Source organism: Caenorhabditis remanei, chromosome V (genome assembly GCF_010183535.1).
Source record: "Caenorhabditis remanei strain PX506 chromosome V, whole genome shotgun sequence".
NCBI lineage: Eukaryota > Metazoa > Nematoda > Chromadorea > Rhabditida > Rhabditidae > Caenorhabditis > Caenorhabditis remanei.
Window position 1 is genome coordinate 15,216,319 of NC_071332.1, and position 18,119 is coordinate 15,234,437.

Genomic DNA, 18,119 nt, shown 5'->3' on the forward strand with positions numbered 1-18,119 from the left:
GCTGATATGTCTCAAATTCATATAAATTGTAAATAAAGCATTTTATCAATTATTTTCAGTAGAGTCATTTCAAGAAAACATTTATCAAATCAGTTTCTATCCAAAACCAGAGCTGTTGGAGAATTAATCTTGAAGTAAAGGTCTGAAATCTTGACTTTCTCGTCTCCACTGTTGAAGTTGTTCGAAATTAATTCCTTTCCTGGGACACTCCCGTGCTCCCCAGCCTTCAATGTTGTCTCCACTCCAGCACGATACGGAGTAATGACAGAAAGAGTCAATGGAGCAGCGACGTCTTCAAGAATTGGGAAGAGATGGATCGCGTTTCCATTCTGAAAAAAGAAGTTAACTTGTAACAACCTCACTCTTCAGAGTGAATACCTTCAAGTTGGTCTCATAGTCAGATGAATTGATCAAGAACAATCCTTTGTTTGCTCCTTTTTCTCCAACTTTTCCCTTGTAATCCACCTCAATATACCCTTCTTCTTTGATGGATTCAGAAGTTATCTCATCAGGAAGTGGGACATGAATTGAATCGTCTTTCTTGACAACGCCGAAAATCACCTGTCCGAGGGCTGAAAAAATGAAACTACCTGGAAGAGAAAATCTGAAAAGAAGCAGTCTCACTTTGAAGATTTCCTCTTAAAATGAATTGAGCTTGCCAGAAAGCAATCGCTAACTAATGAAATATGTATTAACTCACTATTAGGTCTTCCTCTGATAATCGAGCTTGCTTGAAAGAAAGCAACTCTCTCCACATTGAGATCTTTGGAAACTTTCAAATCAAACTCCTTGACGGATCCAGTGACATTTACGTGAATTTTTACATTCCCAGTGAAGGTGTTTCTGCAAAAATGTGTTATTTTAGAAATTAAGATATTGCCGTAATAGAATTAGGACAACTCACTCTGGACCGAACTCTGTTGTCAAGGTGAGCTCATATTTCTTCGGAGTGAACTTAGCAGACTCCACCAAAGATAGTGTAGCTAGGATAATCAGGAGAGGACCTATCATTTCCAAGAAGTGCCTCCGAAGCTTGCAAAAACTTCAGAATGAGTTTAAAATTGTTTAGTTGTCAGTTGTCTTTTGTAACAAGGAAGTGAGAAAAAAGAAGAAACAGATAGAACTGATGAATAGGTCAAGAGGACAACAACAAATGCTCGGTTACGAGGTGTTTGAAAGAGTTTGCGGCAAACCAGGAACAAAATTAAAAGGGTGTAGGATGTGAGGATCAAACTAGAGTGTTCATCCTGGTTTTCTATCTGGAAATATATGTAAAGGAGAACATAAACCAAAAATTTTGATTCCAGAAAAGGTTCCCTGAAAAGAACATTTGTGACATCATCATCAAAAAGAAAACAATTTATCTATTAAAAAAACAGTCTTTCCTAAATCAATCAATACTTATGCCTACAAAAACTGCTTGCAAAATTAAACATGTACATCCTCATATGTATCACTTCTTCTGTCCTGAACACTGCAAACTGCTCCTCTCGAATCAACATCTTCACAAATTTCATGAACCTCTCGTAATTCAAATGATTCGGCCCAGTTTCTGACAGATGCACTTCTATATTAATCTGACACACTTCGATTCCCTTCTTGGCGAAACTCCCGTTTTTCTCGAAAATCTCGAATAGATCGTACTCGGCACCTTCGGCGTCCATCCACAGGTTGTCGATTTTCTGGAATTAATTATATTTTTTGAGAGATCTGGGAATCATCGAAAACTCACATCAATCCTCAGAAGCTTTTCAATGAAGTAGTTGATATCCACATGAACTACACTTTGGTTAACATATTGTCCTGAAAAAACAGATTAAAAATATGGAATAACCAATTAGAACTCACGATTCTTCAAAACGCTAGCTGTAGCGTATCCTGGATTCTTGGCCACTGCAAATGGGAAATATTTTCCAATTTGAGGATACAAATCCTCATTGACTTCTGTCATCGGATCAGCACCGTAGAAATCAACTTCTTTTCCGAGTTTTCCCATTTTCTGAAAATAATTTTTTTAAATAGAAAAAGTGGAAGGCAAGCAACTCACTCGCTTCCATCTCTGCTCTCCGGTGATATCTCGCCCGATACCCAGAGTGATGAATGTATGTTTTTCATCGTTCTGTAAATATGTAGATTATTTTAAACAAAGATTCAAACTACATTTTATGTATCTCCACTCGGTATTTACACAAAAAAGGTAGAACCGGTCTGGCAGAAGATGTCAAAAGAACGACAGATGTTTCGGAGGGTGAATACTGATATTTTGAATTATTTCTTTCTCTTTATGGATAAGTGGAACAGTTTTGAAAGAAAGCCTCAAACATGAGTTCGAATCCGTTTTTGAGGCACTGTGGCCATGAACAATTTGATCAGTTTCGGTTTTTGTTCAAAAGCACAGTACCGTGCAGTAAGACATACAATTTTGCATTTTTCAGTTGAAAATGACTAACTTCGAGAGGGTGTTACGGTATCACTGATTGTCCCACAAAGTAAATTATGCATAAACCAAACAGAACAAATCTAGAGCTACATTTTTGTAGTTGACAACTTTTTTGTACGGTCACTACCTAGATAGTTATGGTCATTTTAAGAGGACAGCTCAAAAATCACGGTATTTTGCACCGAAATGGGACGATTTGAGGAAGAAACTTTGTCGAAATGTAACTCTCTAAGGAGTGTCCGTACAGAAAAGTTGTCAACTAGAAAAATGAAGATCTACCTTTGCTCTATATGATCCATTAACAATTTCATTTTGTGGGGCGATCAGTGATACTGGAACACACTTTCAAAGTTGGTCATTTTCAACTGAAAAAGGCCAAATTGTATGTCTTACTACACAGTACTGTATACTTGAACAGAAATACAAAAATTTAGCAATCCGATTCGTACTGGCCCGGAATTCGAAAAATTGGCACGGTGCCAACATCAACTTTTTAAAATTTCTTTTAAAAACGTTTACAAAGAACCAGTTACCATCAGTGATAATCCTTTTGGACAAAAAATATTTGCATGTCATTGCTTTGAAAACTGCGCTCTACCGAAACACTGTTCTTGTGTTCTCCATTTCTATGTTCATCCTTTCTTTGTTTTCTTTCCCATACGACACACCCACGTGGCTACGCATACCCTATCCCCATATATAGATACATGTTCTTAGCGTAAATCCCAGATCTTAGTGATCGATATAGTTGGCTATCGTTCAGTACATCTCCAATGCGATACACGCATCTTACAGCCGGAACACGACCAAAAGAGGATTCCACGTAACAAGAGTGTTTTGATCTCACGTGGGCACAGAGAGTAGGAATCAAAACTCACATTTCTCGGAAGTATTGCTATTTTATCCTCGTCTTTATTCTTCAGAGTGATCAGACCCAATTTATCGATTTCCGCTTCTTCATCACACTTCTGAGTTATTTTTGTGAATTGTGTCCAGAACTGCACTGGATCCTCGATAATCATCAGACTCCACTTCGCACAATTCAACCATTTTTTGTAGACTTCTACTTTATTTTCAGCAAGGAAAACTGTCTGCAAGTCGTCTTCATCTGCGGATTCTTCTCTGAGATCGTCCTGGAAAAAAATCGAATAGATTCTCATCGAAAAATGTTGTTGTTACGGTTTTGTGGGTTATAAAATTAGGGGGAAACTTTTCCGGAACTTTAAATGTAAGATGACCAAATAGGTTTAATTGTTCTCTAGATTTTTTGTTTGTAATTTCAAGGTTTCCTGTTGTAAAGGGGTTGAGAATGGCCGAAGGAGAGTCATAAAGTATGAATCTATATTATTCCAAAATAAGGGGAAAACTTCTCCGGAATTTTTTCTTAATTTCAAAAATCAGTTTTGCAAATTGAGAAGGTCCGAATTAGATTCATGAAGTCAGGATCTATAATTTTCGAAAATTAGAGAAAACGTAAGACGTTTCGAATCAATGACACCTTGTAAGAACAACTTCTCTTTTGATCAAAACGATTCAAACAATTTGTGAGTCGAAGTTATCGGGCGGAAGATAAATTTGCGAAATGTCATAGTTGCAAAACGTTTTATTTTTGAGATGACTGGTGACTTGGAAAAATAAACTTTGCTAGACTCATTATCGGCTCGTGAACCATCGGCGGTTGGTGTTAAAGCTGTAATTGGTTCTGATGGGTCTTGCAGTTGAAAAAAGGAAATACTGTAGTTTTCAGTTTTGTAGTTCAAAAAAAGAACAGTAAACTATGGTAAAAACGGTGATAAACAGTCCGAGCAAATTCCATGCGCCTTTAAAACCAAGTGTTCACGAACCGATAATAACTCAAGAAACTTCAAAAATTTCGAATTTCAATAGCTATGTTTCCTAATAGCAGAAACTTTAAAAACGATTTCTGATTCATTCTTACTGTAGAACTCATGTGAAGTTTTTTTCAACCGTATCTATACAGCTGAAATTCGGCAGCTACGTGGTTTTTCTAATTTCAATAATTATCTCAAAAACGGATCACAAACCCATCAGAAACAGTAATAGGAGAACAAAAATGTCTTTAAAAAAACTTACCAAATAAACAGTATAAAACTTGTAAATTCCGAGAAAAAGAGCGAATAAAAAGACGAATTTCAAATATCGATGAGCTTTGTTTCTCGTGGATTTCATCAGAATTGAAGACATTTTATGAGATCTATGGATAAGAGATCCGTCGTATTTCCATGAATTCATTTGTCTCCCCCCAAGACACACACAGACGATAAGCGCGGATTTTTCCGGTGCGAGGGGTGGAGAGTGTAGCAATAAATGAAAAAAGAAGTGAGGATGATGAAGGGGAGTGGTATCGTTTCAGATGAAACGTTTTCTCCATGAAAACTTGATCTTTAACCGAATGAAATAGAGGAATATATGTAGGATGAACATGAGGGAAACATGGAAACGACACGATTTGTTTGAATATTTGAACTAGATACGTATCTTTCTATCTAGACTGTTGTGACGTCAGTCGAATAAGAAATTGGCTTCGATCTTTTGATAAATGCAATATGAACCATGACAATAATTTTGACGTTTATTTGATTTTTTGAAGCAACATAATCGTCTTGAAAAGAATACTGTAATTGTTAACACTGGAATGTACTTGAGAATATCAAACTCTTTATAGGCAGATAACCTTGTCATTAGAACTTAATTACAGAGTAACTGGAAAAGTTCGTAATATTCATTTTCGTTCAATGTATTCTGATTACATTCCCTGAAGTCACACTGATCTTGTTCGCGGCTGAGGACAGTTTTGTGCGTCCACGAATTCCTATAATATTTCTGATTGTATTCCTGTAATCGCTGGACATCAAAAAACAAAATATTGAATGGGAAATTGAATTGAGTGTTCGAAGCAAAGTGAAGTAGATCGCAATTTCGACAGAAAAGAGGCTGAAATAACACATTTAGATCTGCTTCACATTCTAAATGAGCTTACAAAATTTGATCGCTTCCATTGAAAAATACTTTTACCATATAGAGCATACCCAATGGAGCTTCAGCGATGAAAAATGCAATTGTCATGAATACGATCAGTTTTGTTGTACGCTCATTTCTTTCTTCATTTTCTACATTTCGTTTTCCTCCAATCGATGATCCAAGATTATGAAGTTTCCGTAACTGGCGAAGAAGGGATACAGTGAGAATTGGGAATGAAATACACGGAATGAACTGAACTTTTATACTTTGAGAACGACATTGCTGAACCAAGTCAGATTACCTTTGTCACAATAGCATCGAACATGACATACACTCTCAAAACGATCATGTTATCTAATGAAAATAAGGGAGTCAACATCACAGAATATGGAGGCCGACTGGTGACATCTTGATACTCGGCGCAACTGAAAAGTTCAAAGACTTGAAGAATATGAAGCAGTTGAGATGAACTCACTTTATTGGCAATGAGAAGGTTCTGTTCTCGACTATCAAGTATCTAGACGAATAAAATGAAGAAAGAATTGCACTGACGCAGAAAACTAAAGCAGTGAGATAACACCCAATTGGGGGTTTAGACCAGTTTTGATATCTGATGTTTATTTTTTGAATTCAAGTACATAATTTCAGACATACCTGTTATCAGTCGTTTTTTTCATGATAACTAGCCGCACAGTCGCCATGAGTACTCCCATCCATGAGCTGCATCTTCGGAAATGATCGTGAAATGACCACGCAACTAGATCCATGTAGATTTTGTATTTATAGGTAGAGGTCACACTAAAAATTGAAGAATAGAAAAACGCTGTGTAGTAGATCTACTACCATTCTGGATTTTCTATATCAACCAGTTGATAGTGTTTGTAGATCGTAGTGAGCATAGTGCAAATATCACTGATTGCAATTCCAATCATCAGAACATTCGTTGAAGAACTTCTCATTGATTTTCGAGAGAGAATTATAAAGTGAAAAATGTTAATGAAAACGGAGACAAAGCTGAAAATGAAGTTTGCTCGTTGAAGACAATGAGCAATATGGCTGAAAACCGTATATAGTTTGTTTGGTTCTATCCATGAAAACTCACTTCACAACCTTCTGGAAGCCGTCGAATCGAGAATCCATTGCTCACTAAGAATGACAGAATAGTTCATTCTTAGTGAAGTGCTAGTCAAATAGTGATAATCAAGTTCAGTATAATTGTGTTTGGGACAGAACACTAATTTTGTTGTCGAGTGACTTATAGTTCTGTTGAATGGAGACATAGTTAAAGCATCAGAGTACATAGGTTATATCCTTTCAAACTACTCCGAATTTTCACACTCCTCAAGATTAAAATATGTGTAAACTGTAGTGTCCATGGTAAAAAGATCACAGATTGCGCTTCAAATCATTAGAATATTGAGAGAGACCGTACAAAACAGTTGTTAGCAACGAACTTGATGCACTTGATTTGATCTAAACATGCTGCCAGATTTGACATTTTGGAGAAATTAGCGTTGCCCAAATTCAATTCGATTTGAAAAAAATTAGTTTTTCTAGCAATTCTCAGACAATCTAGATATATTTCTTGCCCCCTCAAAACTAGAATCATTGTTGCAAATCACTATTTCATTGTCTTAAAATCAGTAAAAATTAAAGCAACAATAGAAACATAGGTCGAAAATAAAGTTACAACAGAAATACAGATTGACATAGATACTGAAAATGAAATAAGAATATATAAATTATTAATAAAGTATTTCGATTCAATTATTTTTTGTTATTTTCAAGGCATTTGATGTCTTCATTATATCCTGAATCATTCAACATTCGGCATATTTTGTCCTCCTCCTTGTCCTTGGCTGGTGCTCCTTGGCTGGGGAGTTGGACGGTTTACTCTTCTTGGAAGATGATCACGATGAGCATTCGGGCTCTGTCGAGGACTAGGTCCATAGTCTCCTTGAACTGGAGAACGACGAGCCTGATTCCCTTGCGGACCATAAACTCCTGCTCGATCCTGGTTGGCTTGTTGACGAGCCTGGTTAACTGGAGCAACTCGGACGACTCGTTGATGATTCGCGTTAGCGGGAGCAGCTGGAGCCGGATTGGCTTGTGGAGGTGGTCCGGCATTGGCCCGATTGGCAGCTGCTTGCGCTCTTCTTTGGGCTCTTGTCACCATTGGTGAGGTCCCTACCGTGCCTTTGGCTCTACAGTTTCCCATTGGTCGTCTGAAAATAGAGAAGTTTGAGTTGGTGGAAGAAGATGAAAAGAGAGAAAACTAGAGGAAAAGAATGACTGGCAACGATTGAATGCGATTGAACTGAACTACTCTTGTTTTCTAAAAAAATTGATCTACTCAAAATGAAAACGGGTAGATAGGGAGATCAAATCAATTAAAGAAACAAAAGTGGGTCTAGGAGGAACAGAACAAAGCTAGAGATTTTCAGTTTTGATTACAGACGCGTCGCCGGCACGCCAGATTAGCTAATTTTCAAAAAATGAGTCCCCGGTTTTTCAAATTTTCCAAAACTTCTAGATTTGCCATAAAACTTTTCAATTTTTAGGAAATCTCTGAAACTTGTCTTCTGAAAATACTGTACCTGTGATTCCACCGAATATGTACGAACATATCATATTTGTTGCAACTGCGCTCAACCGAAACATAAAGAAGTTTCACTGGAAAATGTTTTTCACTACGGTTTCGAAACGTCTTGGTTCCGAAATGTCCCAGAAACCTTCTTGAACATGCCTTTCACTTTCTGAACTTCTCTTTTCTACGACCAGCGAAATATATCTTCTTTTTCTCCCAATTCTCTTCTTTGAAAAACGGATGATTCGAAAAATGCAATGTCACAAGTAATTGCGGAACCAAAACTACAAGGTTTACTTCCTGGTTGACCGTATAAAAACCTCCAATCGGAATTTTCATTCGTTTTTCCAAAAGAAAATGTCTTTTACCCCGACTAAATACGAACTAAAACTGACTGTTGATTTCAATGAGTGAGTTTCTTTTTCCACAAGGTTTTCTTTTTCTTATGTCATTCTTCACAGAAATACCTTTATTGGAAATGTTAAAATTCACGTGGAAGTTACTGACCCAGTGAAGGAATTCGATTTGAAAATGTCAAAAGATCTGGAAATCGAAAGGATTGCTTTCTGGCAGGCTGAGTTCATTACCAGAGGAAATCCTCAAAGTGAGACTGCTTCGTTTTCAGATTTTCTCTTCTAATTTCACTTTTTCAGTGGATGGAAAGGTGATTTTCGATATTGAAAAGAAAGACGATTCAATTCATGTCCCACTTTATGATGAGATCACTTCTGAATCCATCAAAGAAGAAGGGTATATTGAGGTGGATTACAAGGGAAAAGTTGGAGAAAAGGGAGCTAATAAGGGATTGTTCTTGATCAATTCATCTGACTATGAAACCAATTTGGAGGTATTCACCATGAGATTGCATTGTGACAATCAAGAAAATGAATTCATTTTCAGAATGGAAACGCCATTCATCTCTTCCCAATTCTTGAAGACGTCGCTGCTCCATTGACTCTTTCTGTCATTACTCCGTATCGTGCTGGAGTGGAGACAACATTGAAGGCTGGGGAGCACGCGAGTATACCAGAAAAGGAATTAATCTCGAACAATTTCAACAGTGGAGACGAGAAAGTAAAAATTTCAGAGTTGTACTTCCAGATTAATGCTCCAACACCTCTGATCTTGGATTAGTACCTGATTTTTCAAGTTTTATTGTAACAATTCTGCTTAAACTAAATGATAAATGTCTGTTTCGGCACCTTTCTGATGAATTCCAGAGTTCAAGTCAGCGAATGTAGACGAATGTTTTCGAAAAGCTGCTTGCCAATAGCTTCAATGATGGATATGACTACGAAATCCAGCTGAAATTGAATAAAACTTACATTTTAAAAATCTGAAATTCAAAGATTAAACAACCCTAATTCATTAGACAACGTAAAAGTGAGTTACACTCATTGGGGTAAAAATAGCGAGATTAAAATATAAAATAGATCAAAATAAATGAGTGATGAATCAAATTATTTAGGTTTATTCTCCGCTTCTTTTGGATTCTTCTCGGACACCGTCTCCTTGTTGCGCTGCGTGGAATTGTGATGATTGAGATCAGCGAATTGGTTGTCCGCGTCGCCCTTCACATTCTCATTCGACCCTCCAGCCATGGGATTCTCTTCTGACTCCGCGTGCATTTGTTCGAGAGTGATTTTCAACAACTTTTTTCCATGAATTCTTTTTCCGGTGGTTGGGTCGGTTGCTTTCTTATTCCACTTTATTTTCGGTAGTTCCCGTTCGGCCTAAAGTAAAAGAAGAATGAATATACGAGGAGGGGAATATTTTAATCGTGTTCTCCGTTCGAATATTGGAAAAACTGCTGAGAAACAGTTTGAAAGCATTAATGATGAAATTTCGCTCAAGTTATTATAGGAGCTCCGGACTTGCAACAAAAAATTAGAAAATTCGAATTTTTTGCAAAAACGTTGAATTTTTTTAAAACTACCGTTAAAAACTCAGCCGTATATAGGATTTTTTGACTATTTTTGATTAATATTTCGAAAAATTTTGACTCTGGGTCGGGCAGGCCGATATTTTTCAAGTCTGAGGCGCTCGGATTATAGTTCGCGAATTAAATTTTGACGAAATCTTTGGAAAAATATTTTCTAAAGTTATCAGAAAGCAGCACTTCTCATCTAAACTTTACTAACCTCTGCCGGTCTGATATATTGGAAGCCGGAGACGACTTTTCTCGTCGGAGCCGCAGGTTGCTGGAAAAGAACAGATGATTTCAACGCAAACATAATGAAAACTAACTTTTTGGGCCTGGTTCGGTTGTCCCTTCGATTTCTCATTCTTATTCGTCATTTTCCGTTAGATTGAAGCGTCGGCGGGACGATGTTCGAGCTGAAAACGAAGAAATTGTGGAAAAATTCGTGAGGATCACACTAAATAACGAAAAAAATGCTAAAAACTCACTGAAAACGAACGAAGTGTGAAAAATCACTTCGATTGTTCATCATTATCACTTTTCGAGTGACCGCCGGCGCCAGAAGATCAAAATTGGTGTGAATTGGAACATTTTGGGTCTGTAATTCAGAAAAATTGTGAAAACTCGTCATAAAAAGATAATGTTTTAAAGGGGTTAATTGCGAACATTACATTTATTATTTTTTCAAAGAAAAATTTGGAAGAAATTGGGGGAAAATATCTTGAAAAAGCCACCAAAATTCATAATTGGCGGTGAAAAGAAAGATAATATTAACTGCGCGCAGTGAGAAAATTGCGAAAAGCTCGCGCGCCAAATGCAAAAAGTGGGCGGAGTCCTCTCATTTTAGAGGGAATTCAAAACAGGTTTTTTGCTCCAACGCTTCAATCGATTGAATAGAACTCGAACAGTGCTCTCAAACTCTAAAATTAAATATAAATAATTCATTGGACAGAGTAAACTTGAGTTATACTAATTGGGGAAAAAAACGAGTTAAAAATACAGAATACTATCAAAATAAATAAGGAATGAATCATATTATTTAGGTGTCTTCCGTTTCGGAACTTTAGTTTTCTTCTCGGACATTGTTGGGCTTGCTGGAATTGTGAAGATTGAGCTCAGCGAATTGTTTGTCCGCGTCGCGCACCAGATTCTCGTTTGTCCTTTTATCAGGGGGATTCTCTCTCTGGTCTCCGTTAGTATCTCTTCATAAACCGATTTCCAGAATTCTTGTCCATGCATTCTCACAGGGTCTCAGGATGAGTAGTGAAAATAAACGCGCTCCGCTGAAATCAGCTGAAATTTTAGCGCGAAATTCAAAATAATTTTTATATTTAAAAATTTTATCTATTTTTTCAATAGAATTGATCTCGAAAAGACGCGCGACGGTCGAAAAACTGACTGAAAATGCGGGAAAACAGACATAAATCGGCTCAAAAAGTGGTCGATTAAGCTGCGTATCAAAGTGCCACAGTGAAACAGCGAATTGAAAAAATTAAAATTTGAATTTACCGCCAATGTCTAGTGGAGCGCATACGATTTCACTACTCACACCTAGACCCTGTGCATTCTTTCTCCCGTGTTTGGATGGATTATATTCGCATTCCATGTTGTGACTGCTCGGTGGCTGGCGGCATGAAATAGAGAAAGGTGAAGGTCAGAAGAGATTTGTTTCAAATTTTACAAAGATTTGTTCCACGAGAACTTCGCTGACCTCATCGACCTCGACAATATCAAAACCTTCAACATCGTCGGAATTGCTCGGTTTTCGTGATGAAGATTGTTTAGTCGGTTGCTGAAAGAAATGTTTTCAATACAAACGAAAAACGAAAAACTAACTTTTTGGGCCTGGTTCGGATGCCTCTGTTTATTCGTCCTTTTCCGATTCAAATTCTTCGCTATTTGAAAAAAAACCCAGAAAACGATTTTATTCTTCTGGGGAGTGAGTGTGTATTAAAACCAAAGGGAATTATTTGTGTTGTGCTTCTTCTTTTTTTCTCAATTTCAGAAAAACTAGAGACTCGGATCAATAGAAAACGTCTGCGAAAAATGAGTTGGAAATGTTGAAAATGAGAAGAATTATTATTGTATGAAAAAAGGAAAACCGTAGAAGCTGACAAAACCGGTAAGATAAGATGATCAAAAATGTGAAAAGATCAGATTATTAGACTGAAACACGAAGGAATCGAGCCATCATTTTCTTTGCTGGGTAGGATCCTCCTCCTCCTGCTGCTGGAGCTGCTGCAGCATATCCTCCGGATTCAGCGGCTGGAGCAGCCGGGGCGGCATCTAGAGCTGGAGCTGGCTCAGGAGCTGGAGCTGGAGCAGCTTCTGGAGCAGGTGCAGGCTCAGCTGGTGGAGCTGCAGCATCAGCATAGGCTCTTGCAACTCTTCTTTTCTTGGCTGGATAAGATCCACCTCCTGCTGGTGCCGCTGCAGCATAACCGCCAGCGTCAGCAGCTGGGGTTGGTTCTAGTTCAGGTGCTGGGGCAGGTGCTGGGGCAGGTTCCGGAACTGCCTCAGGAGCTGGCGCTGGAGCTGCTTCTGGAGCAGGTGCAGGCTCGGCTGGTGGAGCTGCTGCATCGGCGTAAGCACGAGCCACTCTTCTCTTCTTGGCTGGATACGCCCCTCCTCCTGCTGGTGCGGCTGCGGCATATCCTCCGGCGTCGGCTGCTGGTGCTGGCTCTGTAGCTGAAGCAGGAGCTGCTTCTACCGGTGGTGCTGGTGGAGCAGCGTCACCTTCTCCACCACTTGCATAATCACAATGGACAGAGAAGATGAGAGCAGATGTAGCCAAGATCACAAGAAGTTTCATTTCTGGAAAATATATCGTAAAAATGGAAAAGTCCAGAATCAACTCACTTCTTTATTCTTTTTGCTTTCAGAGTATAATAAGAAGAAGATGTGATGATTCTTTTCCAGCAGTTCCTTTCTCTTTTATACTAGAAGCCCCCAGTAAAGAAGCACCTATATCAGACGGCGGAACTGGTTGACACGAAGGTGTAAAAAGTTGGAAAAAACAACATAAATCTGAAATTGAGAAAAAATAAAGAAGCATAACAAAAATAATCGTGCTTTGTGTTAAGAACTGGAAAGTAAAGAGACGGATTTGAATTATGACTACAGTTGCATATTGACAATGCCGAGAGCAGATTTTTATTCACATCAAGGAAACTCAGAGGATGCAAAAAAAACAATTCAGAACCACGTCAATAGAAAGATCTTCAAATTGACTTGGAAGTACAGCATGCACTCCTAAAATGTCCTAAGACCTCTGAACATCACAACAATTTCTTGGAGCTTTTTCCTATCGGAGCAATAATTTTCAGTGTTCAAGAACTTCTATCAAGTTCACATTCCTAAGTTCCCGGAATTCTTATTGTTTTTCGCAGCTTTTCGTTTACTTACACTTTTCTCACTTTCGTTTTCACAACAAAATAACAAAATAGTAGAAAAAACAGGTTCCATTAGAAGAAGAAGCAGTATAAAAGGCGGACAGACATCGAGAACAGCATCCAATCATCTACTACTTTTACAATCAGTAAGTTCATTCGGCTGCCTTTGAAATTTCTGAAAATCTGATTTTCAGAAATGAAGCTTCTTTTGATCTTGGCTACATCTGCTCTCATCTTCTCTGTCCATTGTGAATATGCAAGTGGTGGTGGTGCTGGTGGAGGAGCAGGATATTCAGGAGGTGGAGGTGGAGGAGAACCACCAGCACCACCGGTAGAAGCTGCTCCAGCACCTGAGCCAGCCCCAGAACCAGCACCTGAACCAGCACCAGCCCCAGCCGCTGATGCCGGAGGATATGCCGCTGCTGCACCCGCCGGAGGTGGATCCTATCCAGTCAAAAAGAGAAGAGTCGCTCGTGCTTACGCAGATGCAGGAGCTCCACCAGCTGAGCCTGCACCAGCCCCAGAAACTGCTCCAGACGCCGCCCCAGCCGCCGACGCTGGAGGATACGCCGCCGCTGCCCCAGCAGGAGGATCTTACCCAGCTAAGAAGAGAAGAGTTGCCCGTGCTTATGCCGATGCCGCATCTCCAGCAGCACCACCAGCCGAACCAGCACCAGCTCCTGAGCCAGCACCCGCCCCTGAACCTGCTCCAGAACCAGCTCCTGCTCCAGAACCAGCCCCAGCGCCAGCTCCAGATGCAGCTCCAGCTGCACCAGCCGCCGACGCCGGAGGGTACGCAGCCGCTGCTCCAGCTGGAGGATCTTATCCTGCCAAGAAAAGAAGAGTCGCTCGTGCCTATGCCGATGCAGGAGCCCCACCAGCAGAGCCTGCACCCGCTCCAGAAGCTGCTCCAGCTCCAGCCCCTGAGCCAGCGCCAGCTCCTGAACCCGCCCCAGAACCAGCACCAGCACCAGCTCCAGATGCCGACGCTGGAGGATACGCCGCCACAGCACCAGCTGGTGGAGGCGGTGGATCGTACTTAGCAAAGAAGATGATGCGATTCTCGCGCCTCGTCCTCTAAATCATCACCATTTCATATTGATCTTGTATCTTAACAACTGGTTCATTTCTTTTCTACGGTTTTCTCTGACCTCATATTTTTTTCAAACTCAAAAATAAAGTATCATTTCATTTCCATATGACACTTTGTTTACTTTTTAGAGGGGCATGACTCTGTTATCAGTGATTAAAGGGTAGAAGTAAACATGAAAATGACAATGCATTCGTTTTTCGAACTAGTAAACTGACAGTCAAAATGGGAAGTTACTTTGCTAAAAATCCATCTGAATACGTGATGTCAAGTGAGTTTGAGACAGAATCGGAAGAAGAAGAAGATCTGGAAATTAAGTTGACTATTTTGAGGTTAGTTCCTTTTTGCATGACTGAGTGAGTGATTTATGGAATCTCAGAGATGCTATGATCCATCTCCGTGTCCAATTTCTTCATTTTCAAAGTGTCTATAAACAATCCGAGGCTGATTTAATTGAGAATGATGTGAAAGCTCTAAAAATAATTGTGATGGTAGTGCAGAACAGAATCGAAGAGTTGAAATCCATTGCAGTTGAGTATACAGAACTGAAAAATATGGAAGTGGTGAGACAGAAAATAGAAGATTTCGATTATGTTGTGACGCAAGTTGTGATGGAGATAAGGGAGTTTGAGGTGAGATAACTAGATCTCACAACTGAATTTTTTAAACTTTCAGAGAGACAATTTTTTGATTGAAAAACTGGAGAAACTAATTAATAAACTGAATCCTTTCGATGTACCAAATCTCCAAAATCTTGACCAAAAAACTCCGATTCATCCGAAGGAAATGATCAAGTCTGTAATGAATAACGACTCCAAAAAGTATCAAGAGCAGTTGAAAAAGGAGAAAGTTCAGAGTGAAGTGAGTTTTAGCTCCCCATAATAACATCAGGTTTTCTATTTCAGGAAGAAAACGAGATCCGCCACGACAACTCAAAAATTTTGAGTGGCCAACGGAAAATCTACAAAATATTCAGGAAACCTGTTGTACTTCTCGTGAACTATCTGGAAGACAGTTGCACCTTGAAAGCTATGCAAATATTAAATGAGAATCAAATTGATTACAGTATTTTTGATGTTTCGACGGATGCGGAAGTTCGTTTGATAGTGAAAGTAAGCTTTATTTTTTAATAAATCCGTAGAAAACTATCTTTTTCAGTACCTATCCGATTGCGAAACATTTCCTCAACTGTTTGTGAAAGGCAGTTTTGAAAAGCTAGCTGCCATCGACAGTCTTATCGAAACACTCCCAAAATTGTATGTAAATTGACATGGTATGGATGATGAAATGAAAAATTTTTCTGATGAATTATTACATTTTATAAAGTTTGAGGTCAGTGAACCGTAGATGAAAAGTAACCGTGAAAAAAGATCATGTGAAAATATAAAATTAGACGACGAGACGAGAGAATCTCATCATTTTCTTCGCTGGATAAGATCCTCCTCCTCCTGGAGCAGCGGCTGCGTACCCTCCGGCATCGGCGGCTGGAGGAGCTGGAGCGGCATCAGGAGCAGGAGCTGGTGCTGGTTCTGGGGCTGGCTCAGGTGCTGTTGCTGGTTCGGCTGGTGGTGCTGCTGGAGATGCGGCATCAGCATATCCTCTTGCGACTCTTCTCTTCTTGGCTGGGTAAGATCCTCCTCCTGCTGGGGCAGCGGCGGCGTATCCCCCCGCGTCGGCGGCTGGTGCAGCTGGAGCTGCGTCAGGAGCTGGAACTGGGGCTGGTTCTGGGGCTGGTTCAGGAGCTGGCGCTGGTTCTGGAGCTGGAGCAACTTCTGCAGGTGGTGCTGATGGTTCTCCTCCACCTCCACCTCCAGGATATCCTGCTCCTCCACCACCTCCTCCGCCACTTGCATAGTCACAATGAACAGAGAAGATGAGAGCAGAAGTAGCCAAGATCAAAAGAAGCTTCATTTCTGAAAATCAGATTTTCAGATATTTCACAGGCCGAATGAACTTACTGATTGTAGAAGTAGTAGATGATTGGATGCTGTTCTCGATGTCTGTCCGTGTTTTATACTGCTTCTTCTTCTAGTGGAACCTGTTTTTTCTACTACTTTGTTATTTTGTTGTGAAAACGAAAGTGAGAAAAGTGTAAAATACGAAAAGCTGCGAGAAACAATAAGAATTCCGGGAACTTAGGAATATGAACTTGATAGAAGTTCTTGAAGGCTGAAAATAAGATTGCTCCGATGGGGAAAAGCTAAAAGACATGATTGTTGCGATGTTCAAAGGTCTTAGATCCTATTACAAGAGCATTCCATACTTCCACATCAATTTGAAGACCATTCTATGGGCAAGCTTCTGATTTTTAATTGTAATGCTTTTTTTGTATCCTCTGAGTTTCCATATGTGAATAAAACCTACTGACCTACTTTCGGCATTGCCTTTCTGCAACCGTACTCATAATTCAAATCCGTCTCTTTACTTTCCAGTTCTTCACACAAAGCACGATTATTTGTGTTATGCTTCTTTCTTTTTTCTCAATTTTAGATTTATGTTGTTTTTCCAACTTTTTACACCTTCGTGTCAACCAGTTCCGCCGTCTGATATAGGTGATTCTTTACTGGGGGCTTCTAGTATAATAGAGAACGGAATTGTTGGAAAAGAATCATCACATCTTCTTCTTATTATACTCTGAAAACAGAGGGAATAAATAAGTGAGTTGATTCTGGACTTTTCTATTTTTACGATATATTTTTCAGAAATGAAGCTTCTTATTCTTTTGGCTACATCTGCTCTCATCTTCTCTGTTCATTGTGATTATGCAAGTGGTGGAGAAGGTAACGCTGCTCCACCAGCACCGCCAGTAGAAGCAGCTCCCGTTCCAGCTCCAGAGGCAGCGCCCGCCCCTGAACCAGCTCCAGACGTCGCTCCTGCCGCTCCAGCTGCCGACGCCGGAGGATATGCCGCTGCTGCTCCGGCAGCAGGAGGAGGAGGAGGATCCTACCCGGCTAAAAAGAGAAGAGTTGTCCGTGCCTATGCCGATGCAGCAGCTCCACCAGCCGAGCCAGCACCTGCCCCAGAAGCTGCACCCGCTCCAGAGCCAGCTCCAGCGCCTGAGCAAGCCCCAGAACCAGCACCAGCTCCTGCTCCAGATGCTGCACCAGCTGCACCAGCAACCGAAGCAGGTGGATATGCCGCCGCAGCACCAGCTGGTGGAGGCGGTGGATCGTACCCAGCAAAGAAAATGATGAGATTCTCTCGTCTGTTTACCGTCTAAAAGAATATTTTCCTTGTCAATTATTCTCAATTCAACAGGTTATTCTCTTCATTTACGGTTCTAATAATTTCACTGGTTTTCTAATAAATTTCTTCAATTTTCAATGAAACTCTTTGAACCATTTACTTAACCTCCAAAGAAATACGCAAATGCGCTCCGTAGCAGATGTTATTGTTGTGAGAAAAAAGAGGGGAAAGGTTCATCGACCACGCATGAAAATGACCAGAAAACATTCATTCTGCAGCAGCAGATTGTGCGGAGAGAAACCTCTTCTCCTCTTTTCTTTGCACTTTCGGTTTGAAAATATTTGAATTTTCATTTAAATCCTCTTTTTCTTCGGGTAAGATGATTTCATGAGGCTTCGAATTAGTCGTCGTCCTCCAGATAAATTTTCCTGATTCTAGAACATTTCGAAATCCTGAGCAAGTGCAATTTCCCAATACTTCCGTTTCATATTTCTCTCTGATATAAACAGTAAGATTGGCGC

General features: G+C 39.9%; 5 protein-coding genes across 5 annotated transcripts; 2 read left to right on the plus strand and 3 right to left on the minus strand.

Moving 5' to 3' along the window:
• Positions 1-89: 89 nt before the first annotated feature.
• GCK72_020260 (uncharacterized protein) lies at positions 90-6,562 on the minus strand (the record flags this gene model as incomplete). Its single annotated transcript, XM_053733484.1, has 15 exons — positions 90-329; positions 379-572; positions 701-843; positions 905-1,042; positions 1,441-1,682; positions 1,733-1,803; positions 1,849-1,999; positions 2,048-2,119; positions 3,319-3,573; positions 5,477-5,674; positions 5,724-5,847; positions 5,898-6,032; positions 6,077-6,220; positions 6,266-6,478; positions 6,525-6,562. The coding sequence occupies 15 exons, from the start codon at positions 6,560-6,562 to the stop codon at positions 90-92; spliced, it is 2,358 nt and encodes a 785-aa protein (XP_053582397.1).
• Positions 6,563-7,238: 676 nt separating this feature from the next.
• Positions 7,239-7,640, minus strand: GCK72_020261 (uncharacterized protein; the record flags this gene model as incomplete). The annotated part of the gene is made up of 1 exon (XM_003115997.2): positions 7,239-7,640. One exon carries the CDS (start codon positions 7,638-7,640, stop codon positions 7,239-7,241), a length of 402 nt encoding a protein of 133 aa, XP_003116045.2.
• A 726-nt stretch (positions 7,641-8,366) lies between these two features.
• GCK72_020262 (uncharacterized protein) lies at positions 8,367-9,143 on the plus strand (the record flags this gene model as incomplete). The annotated part of the gene is made up of 4 exons (XM_053733485.1): positions 8,367-8,419; positions 8,471-8,613; positions 8,663-8,856; positions 8,910-9,143. 4 exons carry the CDS (start codon positions 8,367-8,369, stop codon positions 9,141-9,143), a joined length of 624 nt encoding a protein of 207 aa, XP_053582398.1.
• Positions 9,144-9,469: 326 nt separating this feature from the next.
• Positions 9,470-10,307, minus strand: GCK72_020263 (uncharacterized protein; the record flags this gene model as incomplete). The annotated part of the gene is made up of 3 exons (XM_003115881.2): positions 9,470-9,742; positions 10,151-10,210; positions 10,257-10,307. The coding sequence occupies 3 exons, from the start codon at positions 10,305-10,307 to the stop codon at positions 9,470-9,472; spliced, it is 384 nt and encodes a 127-aa protein (XP_003115929.2).
• Positions 10,308-14,637: 4,330 nt separating this feature from the next.
• Positions 14,638-15,681, plus strand: GCK72_020264 (uncharacterized protein; the record flags this gene model as incomplete). Its single annotated transcript, XM_003116610.2, has 5 exons — positions 14,638-14,744; positions 14,792-15,044; positions 15,088-15,273; positions 15,318-15,524; positions 15,571-15,681. 5 exons carry the CDS (start codon positions 14,638-14,640, stop codon positions 15,679-15,681), a joined length of 864 nt encoding a protein of 287 aa, XP_003116658.2.
• Positions 15,682-18,119: the final 2,438 nt, after the last annotated feature.